This window comes from Cebus imitator, unplaced genomic scaffold (assembly GCF_001604975.1).
Source record: "Cebus imitator isolate Cc_AM_T3 unplaced genomic scaffold, Cebus_imitator-1.0 Scaffold241, whole genome shotgun sequence".
Taxonomy (NCBI): domain Eukaryota; kingdom Metazoa; phylum Chordata; class Mammalia; order Primates; family Cebidae; genus Cebus; species Cebus imitator.
This window is the reverse complement of record NW_016107556.1, coordinates 1,035,499-1,044,875: the sequence shown is the minus strand read 5'-3', so window position 1 is coordinate 1,044,875 and position 9,377 is coordinate 1,035,499. Positions and strand designations below refer to the sequence as shown.

Sequence of the window (9,377 nt, the reverse complement as noted above, 5' to 3'; positions counted from 1 at the left end):
AAAAAAAAAAAAAACAGAAAAAGAAAAGAAAATACTTTGAATCTCATTAGTAGAAGACTTCAGTCTGCTCATTCTCTCATAACTTCTTCAGATATGACTATTAGTAGTCATACAAGTTATTTGCAGAAACTTAATACAATTTGCCTAGTGTTCAAGTTAGGAAAAACGTTTAAAAGTTAAAAAGAAAAAATAATTGATTAAATTAAATTTAAAGAATAAAACAAAAAAGTTTAAAAGTTAAAATAAGATATTTAATGCAAGTTATAGATACACTGTAAGAAATACTATAAATTTCTTTTCCTTTTTGTTTTTTTTTGAAACTGAGTCTCACTCTCTCCAGGCTGGAGTGCAGTTGCGTGATCTCAGCTCACTGCAGCCTCCGCCTACTGGGTTCAAGCAGTTCTACCTCAGCCTCCCAAATAGCTAGGACTACAGGTGTGCACCACCACTCCCAGCTAATTTTTGTGTTTTTTGTAGAGATAGGGTTTCACCATGTTGACCTCGTGATCTTCCCACCTTGGCCTACCAAAGTGCTGAGATGACAGGCATGAGTCACCACACCTGGCCTATAAATATCTTATAAAATGTTTTTCAAGTTTTTTATGTCTAAAATTAAATATTACATATTTTATGTTCTCTTATTAGGACTTGAACTAAAATGTCTTAAAAGGATTAAATGTTTTGTGACATTATTCAAGATATTCTTATTGCAGAGATATAAAGATTGACTAATTACCTTACTTTCTTTTCAGTTTATGCCAGTTATTCAGACAAAAAGTGAACACAAGCCTCCTGTGAATGGAAGTTATTTTGCTCATGTGAACTCTGCAGATGGAGGGTGCCTACTGGAGAAATACAGTGAGAAACGTCATGATTTTGAGTGTGCATTACTGGCTAATCTTTTTGCCAGTGAGGGGCAACCTGGCAAGGTGATTTTGTCCATAAAAATACAATATTCCCTAAATATTCTCAGATAGCTAAAAATTTGAACTGTTACTACCCTAAATATGGTTTTGCTAAGAAAATTAGAGCTTCTCACTTTGAGAGGCCAAGATAGATGGATAACTTGAGGTCTGGAGTTCAAGACCAGCCTGGCCAACATGGTGAAACCCCATCTGTACCAAAAAATACAAAAATTAATAGGGTGTGGTGGTGTGTGCCTGTATTCCCAGCTACTCAAGAGGCTGAGGTAAGAGAATCACTCAGACCCAGAAGGCGGAGGTTGTAGTGAGCCGAGATCACACCACTGCACTCCAGTCTGGGCCAGTGAGTGAGACTCTATCTCAAGAAAATAAAAAGGAAAAGAAAATTAGAGCTTCTTAAGTCAAAGCTCTTTAACCCAGTAATGAAAGATTGAGAGAGTACTATATGCAGAGCAAAAGTTATCTTTAAAACTAAGGTTAAGAATAACACAGCTGGAGGCTGGACACAGTGACTCACGCCTGTAATCCCAGCACTTTGGGAGGTCGAGATGGATGGATCCCCTGAGGTCAAGAGTTTGAGACCAGTCTGGCCAACATGGCGAAACCCCATCTCTACTAAAAACACAAAAATTGGCAGGCATGGTGGCACACTCCTGTACTCCCAGCTACTTGGGAGGCTGAGGCAGAAGAATCACTTGAACCTGGGAGATGGAGGTTGCAGTGAGCCAAGATCGTACCATTGCGTTCCAGTCAGGGCAGCAGAGCAAGATTCTGTCTCAAAAAAAAAAAAGAATAATACAGCTGGTACAGTGGCTCATCCCTATAATTCCAGTGCTTTGAGAGGCCAAAGCTGGAGGATCACTTAAGGCTAGCAGTTTCAGACCACCCTGGGCAGCATAGCAAGACCCTGTCTCTAAACAATTTTTTTTTTAATTAGCTAGGTGTGGTGATACATGCCTGTAGCCCTAGCTACTCAAGAGGCTGAGGCAAAAGGATCCCTTGTGCCCAGGTGTTTGAGGCTGCAATGAGCTATGATCATGCCACTGCACTCCTACCTGGGTGACAGCAAGACCTGTTCTAAAAAAAAAAAAAAAAAAAAAAAAAAGAGTAATACTTAGTAAGCAAGACCTTTTTCTGAGAACCAAAAGATAATAGAAAATTAATTTGGGGAGTGAGTTAGTCATCTACATGAACCACACAGCTAAAATAAATAATGTGTACTTACAGGTAGTAAATAGGTTATTTGCTCCTTTCTGACAAATCACACGTGCTCTAGATAGAAATCGTGGTAGCAAAAACTTACAGCAAGAAGAAAGTAAGGAAAATTAATGCCTTCATATTTACTTCCTGTTAGTACACAAAAGATGATTTCCGCATTAGCTTTTGTGAAGATTCTCCTGTTTTGTAAGTGGAGATAGCCTCTTCAGCTACTTTGAGATATGAGATTGGGAAGTGAAAATACTTAACTTCCGAGTTGGGGAGATAACACAGTACAGAATTTTACGGGAAGTGAGAAAATGTAATCGTTTTCTCCTCACCCCCACTTACCAAAGGTTAATTCCTTTAAAGCAGGTAATTCTCAACCTTTTACTGCCTTGACATGTATGTTAAGAGTCTCTAGAGTTCAGTGTAGGACTTGTCTATAACTCTCAGTTTCTCAGTTGAAGAAAGTATGCTTAAGACTTATCAGTAAATTACATATAACTGATGCATATGCATGTGTGTGTTTGTGTGTGTGTGTGTGTGTGTGTGTGTGTGTGTGTGTGTGTTTATATACATATATATGATTGATCAAGACTCACGGGGTTGTGACGTTTAAACTCAGATCTGGGGGCTCTAAGCAAAGAACAGAATATTTGCTTGATAGCATTGAATTATATAATGTTTTACTCAGGTAATTATTTTGCAGCATAATCAATGATATGCATCTTTATTTCCTCTATAGGTAATTGAGGTGAAAGCCAAAAGAAGAACTGGACCACTTAACTTTGTGACTTGTATGAGACAGACCCTGGAAAAACATTATGGAAATAAGCCTATAGGAATGGGAGGTACTTTCATAATTCAGAAGGGAAAAGTGAAATCTCACATTATGGTAAGAGGCCACATGTGAATACATGCATGAAGGAGTTTGTGTATGTACATATGCTTAAGATCTTAGGATTGTTTTTTTCAAACGGAGCCTCAATAAATGAATGAACGAACAAATGAATGAATGAAGCCTGAGTCTGTTGCCCAGGCTGGAGTGCAGTGTCACGATCTTGGCTCACTGCAACCTCTGCCTCCCAGATTCAAGGAATTTTCCTGCCTCAGCCTTCCGAATGGCTGAGATTATAGGCATACACCACCACGCCAGGCTCATTTTGTAGTTTTAGTAGAGACATGGTTTTGCCGTGTTGGCCAGACTGGTCTCCAACTACTGACCTCAGGTGATCCACCCCCCTCAGCCTCCCAAGGTGCTGGGATTACAGATTACAGATGTTAAGACACTGTGCCCAGCCAGATCTTAGGATTGTAAAGTATATGTTGGGAATTCTACATTAAAAGACACTGTAAACAAATCCTTTTTACTATGATTGTATTACTTTAAAATTTAGATGATAATACTGTAAATCAGATTGTGAGATAATGTGTTTTTCTTTTTTTTCTTTTGTTTTTTTGAGATGGAGTTTTGCTATTGTTGCCCAGACTGGTGTGATCTCGGCTCACCGCAACCTCCACCTCTTGGGTTCAAGTGATTCTCCTGCTCAGCCCCCAGAGTAGCTGGGATTACAACCATTCACCACCATGCCCAGCTAATCTAGTATTTTTTAGTAGAGATGGGGTTTCACCATGTTGATCAGGCTGATCTCGAATTCCTGACCTCAGGTGATCCACCCGCCTCAGCCTCCCAAAGTGCTGGGATTACAGGTGTGAGCCACCACACCTGCCAAGATAATGTATTTATCCATGTTAATATATTAAAACTTTATTTTGAATACGTTTGTTTTTAAGATAAAGATAAATTCCAGCCGGGCACGGTGGCTCACGCCTGTAATCCCAGCACTTTGGGAGGCCAAGGCGGGTGGATCACAAGGTCAAGAGATCAAGACCATCCTGGTCAACATGGTGAAACCCCGTCTCTACTAAAAATATAAAAAATTAGCTGGGCATGGTGGCGCATGCCTGTAATCCCAGCTACTCAGGAGACTGAGTCAGGAGAATTGCCTGAACCCAGGAGGCGGAGGTTGTGGTGAGCAGACATTGCGCCATTGCACTCCAGCCTGGGTAACAAGAGCGAAACTCCATCTCAAAAAAAAAGATAAATTCCAGGCCCACACAGCGACTCATGCCTGTAATCCCAGTACTTTGGGAGGACCGCTGGAGGCTACGAATTCAAAACCAGCCTGGTCAACATAGTGATGATGGCAGCAGAAGGCAGACTGAAGCGGCTGCAGCAGGGAGACAATGGCTGGGGCTGCACACTCCACGAAGCCAGTGGAAGCTGGGGACAAGTGGGAGTCCCACCCCTTCCGAGTTGGCATGGGAGCTCCCTTGGTGCCGCTGCAGCTGTCCAAGCCATGGCTGTGGTCCCTGGCATCCCTGTGCTGTTAGGCTCTGGAGCAGGCAGGAGCCCTACCTTCCCAAGCGCAGCTGTAGCCACTCAAACCTGCAGCTATAGACCTGGGTCTCCTGCTCCATGGAGCAGGCAGGAGCCCTACCCTCTCCATGAAGCTGTAGCTGCACAAACTGGCTATAGACCCAGGCATTCCTGTACTCTTGAGGGTCTGGGAAGACCCCCACTGCTCTTGCAGGCTTGGAAATGCCTGCTCCCACTGCCTGGCTTCTCCCTGCTGTCAACGCCTCATCCAATCCAGGAGCAAAGTCAGGCCGAGCCCTGATGTTGTCACAGCCCAGCCAAGTGTGCACATGCTCATGGTAGGGCTGACACAGCAGCCCCCTGCCACCCCAGCCCCCTCTGGATTTTGGGTGCTGACACAAGCATAGAAGGGTAACAGCGGGGGCCGAGGGCAGCTTGGCACTGGCCTTCAGGCACCCTTTGGCACCTACAGCCTGGATTCTGTGAATGGCAGCAGGAGGCAGACAGATTCCTGGACCGAAGGGGGTGGGTTTCCAGTGAGACCACCCCCACCAGTGGGCTGCCAATCCCACAGACCAGACTGGAAACTTGTGGTGTCTTTTCCAGGCCCACCGTGATCATCCCACTACACTCCAGCCTGGGTGATCAGAGCCAGACCCTATCTCACAAAAAATAAAAATAAATAAGTGAATAAAATATATTTTAAAAAATTTTTAACTCTTAATAACATTCAGTATGTTTACCTATATAATTATCTTTTGTTGTAGCCTGCAGAATTTTCTTCCTGCCCCTTGAACTCTGATGAAGAGGTCAATAAATGGCTGCATTTTTATGAGATGAAGGCTCCTTTGGTTTGTCTACCAGTTTTTGTCTCCAGAGACCCAGTAAGTCTGTGTCTGTTTTTTATATTACACTACAATGATAATGCTTGATTTTTAGGCAATCTTTAAGAACAAGGCACTTTTTGTGGTGGTGTTTTCTCATTTTTTGAGACAGAGTTTTACTCTTATTGCCCAGGCTGGAGTGCAACGGCAGTATCTCAGCTCACTGCAACCTCCACCTCCCAGGTTCAAACGATTCTTCTGCCTCAGCCTTCTGAGTAGCTGGGATTACAGGCATGCGCCACTGCGCCTGGCTAATTTTTGTATTTTTAGTAGAGACTGGGTTTCGCCATGTTGATCAGGCTAGTCTCGAACTCCTGACCTCAGATGACCTGCCCACCTCCTCCCAAAGTGCTGAGATTACAAACTGAGCCACCTCACCCAGCCACGTGTTGTTGTTATTTAAGAATTAGGGGGCCGTTCATGGTGGCTTACGCCTGTAATCCAAGCAGTTTGGAGGCCAAGGCAGGTGGATCACCTGAGGTTGGGAGTTCAAGACCAGCCTGACCAACATGGTGAAACCCCGTCTTAAAAATAAAAAAAAGAATTAGGATAGCCTCTAGAATTATTTTGGAAGATAAGGGAGCTCTTCACCATCCTCAGTTAGGCAGAACAGATTTTACCTTTGAGCAAATGAAGGCACAAGCATTTTAAATAACATCCAAAATTATTTTATTAAATAGCAGGTGTAGCTGGGCATGGTGGCATACCACAGTATTCCCAGCTACTGAGGAGGCTGATTTGAATCCAGAAGTTTGAGACCAGCTTGGGTAACAGTGTAACTACCATCTCAAAACAAACAAACAATAGTAGAGTCACAACTAGGATTCAGGTCTCCTATCATCTTGTTTGGTGTTCATTATATTATAATACTATATACTAGGAAAAAAAAATTATAGACTAGTTCCAAGCAAATGTCTACTGTATTACTGGTGTTTTGTTTTGTTTTGTTTTGTTTTTGTGACAGAGTCTTGCTCTGTTGCCCAGACTGGAGTGCAGTGGTGCCATTTCGTCTCACTGCAACCTCTGCTTCCTGGGTTCAAGCAATTCTCCTACCTCAGCCACCTGAGTAGCTGGGATTACAGGTGCTCACCATCACACCCGGCTAATTTTTGTATTTTTGGTAGAGACAGGGTTTCGCCATGTTGTCCAGGCTGGTCTGGAGCTTCTGACCTCAAGTGATCTGCCCACATCAGCCTCCCAAAGTGGTGGGATACAGGTGTGAGCTACTGTACCCAGCCTGATCATATCTTTTGATTGAGTGATTACATTCAGTTGGGAAGTTATGTAAACAATGGAATACCACGTAGGTGTAAAAGAATGAGGAAGCTCTTTTATGATTTGATATACAAAGATCTCAAAATTAAATTGTTAAGTGAAAAAAAGTTATGTGCAGAAAAGTGTGTACAAAATAATACATTTGAGTAAAAATAAATATTTCTGAAACAGTATACAAGAAACTGCTTACATCGGTTATCTGCTAAGAAGGGTAGTGTGTGGTGAGGGCAAGAGAGAAGAAGATACATTTTACTGGATATATCTTTTTGCACTCCTTGAATTTAGAACATGTGAATGCATTACCTATATAAAAAATAAAAACTACTGCAACATGAAAAGTTCTCCTTCCCCCTTAAACTCTAATCACAATAATTTGAGTACTAACATGTTATTTGTATATTGTCCTAGGGGTTTGATTTGCGACTGGAGCACACTCATTTTTTTAGTCATCATGGAGAAGGTGGACACTACCATTATGACACTACTCCAGATATAGTGGAATATCTTGGATACTTCTTACCTGCAGAGTTTCTCTATCGCATTGATCAACCAAAGGAGACTCATTCAATTGGGCGAGATTAAATCAGCTGATACTTATTTAGAAAAAGAAATAATTAAGGTTAATTAATTGTTGACTCATTAATTGATACATCGATAAAACCAATAGAAATGATCCCACAGGCCAGGCACAATGGCTCATGCCTATAGTCACAGCCCTTTGGGAGGCTGAGGCAGGAGGCTCACTAGAGCCTAGGAGTTTGAGACCAGCTTGGGCATCACAGCAAGACCCAGTCTTTATTTTTTTAAAAAGTTAAAAATAGAAATGATCTCACAACTTAAACCCCTTTTTTTTTTATTTCATATGAAAGGATATATTGACATTAGATTCTGTATTATTTCGTAGATCTGTCTGAAAGAAATTGGGAACAAAAATATCTAATTGAGATATTCTTTAATTTTTTACATACCAGCTTCATTGTTTTTTTATTCTATACTTTTAGCAAAATCAGTCATGTTTATACCTTGAATATAAACATCAGGAATCATGCAATTATTTCTACTATGTATTAGTAGTAACTTATATTTGTATAACATTATTATATTTTGCAAATTAGTATCAAACAATTGCTAAGTAGATGTTTCTGAGTATGAGAAAAATCAGTGTTATTACCTGCATGACATTAAAAAAATTTCAAAAAGAGAAAAAGAAAAATCAGTGTTTAGAAATGTTGATCGTTATTGAATCTTTGTATTGAATTTTGAACATTCATTCTAGTAATCAGAGTATACTCTTTTCATGGAACAAGATGGCAGGTGGGGAGCCCTTTACCCTTCTGCTGAAGTTAAACCATAGAAGCTTGCAATTTGCCTTTCACCAACATTAACAGGCTGGGCCATGGTGGCCAAAGCCTGTGATCCCAGCATATTGGGAGGCCGAGTGGGAGGATTTCCTGAGCCTAGGAGTTCAAGACCCGCGTGGGCACCATGGTGAGACCCTATCTCTATTATTTAAATCTTTTCTTAAATAAAAAATAAAAACACAAATATTAGCAACTAGTTGGTTAGCCATAATTCCTCCCTTGTTTGGATTGCCACTTAGAAGCAATTTGTATTTCGCTGGTATTTGCAAGAGAAGGGGGAAAAACAGCATCAAAATGCAACACTGAAGTGAGCTTACTTTAATTTGTAAGTGAGGCTGTTGCTGAACATGACCACTGTACTTGCTGAAATATAAAATTATACTCACTGATTGTAATGGTTGAAATTTTTCTGGATGTTCTTTGAATAATCATGAGCCAAAGATTAACTCTCTAATGGTGCCAATGCCAATTAGCAATCTTGCTAATGTGCAAATTTAGGAAGTCTTTAGTACTAAGTAAAGAATTTTCAAATAATATCTTTAATTGTCTACTTTGGATGTTAGCTATGTCTTATGAGTATAAATTCCTATTTAAACACTTTTGATGCAAAAAAAATGAATTTAAAAATTTATGAAATATTATATTTTTAATATCTTACTTCCAGAGAAAAATAATATTAATAGTCTTTCATTTAACAAATATGTATTGAACAGCTACCCTGTTCTCTGGAGTGTACACCTTATGCAGGCAATGGCATTGTTCATGACTGTAGCACTAGTGCCTTTAACAGTGCTAGCTCCATCAAGTCGTTTATGTAAAATAAAATAAAATAACATAAAAAAACAGTGCTAGCAAAGTACCACTCGGATGATTATGCCAAACGCTTTACTAAAGCTGGGGATCTGTCTAGTGGGGAAGACAAACAATAAATATATAATATGTCCGGTGATATTAAGTGCTATGAAAATAAATAAAGCAGTTGATGAACTGTAAAGGAGGATGCTATTTTTTTGTGGCAATCCCTCAATGAGACAGGATGCATTCCATGCCCAGAATTTGGTTCAGATATCCAGACTGACAGCCAGATTCAGCAGCTCACACCTACGTAATCCCAGTACTTAGGGAAGCCAAGGTAGAAGGATCATTTGAGTCCCGGAGTTCAAGGCCAACCTGGGCAACATAGAGAGGCCCCATCTCTGCAAAAAAAAAATAAAAATTAATTATCTGGGCATGGCTGTGCGCACCTGTTGTCCCAGCTTCCCAGAAGGCTGAGGCATAAGGATCACTTGAGCCCAGAAGTTGAGGCTGCAGTGAGCTATGATTGCACCATTGCACTGTACCCTGGGCAACACAG

General features: G+C 40.8%; 1 protein-coding gene across 1 annotated transcript in view; it reads left to right on the top strand.

Annotated features, from left to right (window-relative positions):
- CUNH11orf54 (chromosome unknown C11orf54 homolog) overlaps positions 1 to 8,868 on the top strand; it is a 20,104-nt gene extending 11,236 nt beyond the window's left edge. Inside the window, exons 6-9 of the mRNA XM_017498421.2 lie at positions 746 to 929; positions 2,869 to 3,018; positions 5,271 to 5,387; positions 7,071 to 8,868. Coding sequence (XP_017353910.1) covers positions 746 to 929; positions 2,869 to 3,018; positions 5,271 to 5,387; positions 7,071 to 7,244 — 625 coding nt within the window. The 3' untranslated portion in view covers positions 7,245 to 8,868. The remainder of the gene's footprint in view (positions 1 to 745; positions 930 to 2,868; positions 3,019 to 5,270; positions 5,388 to 7,070) is intronic.
- Positions 8,869 to 9,377: the final 509 nt, after the last annotated feature.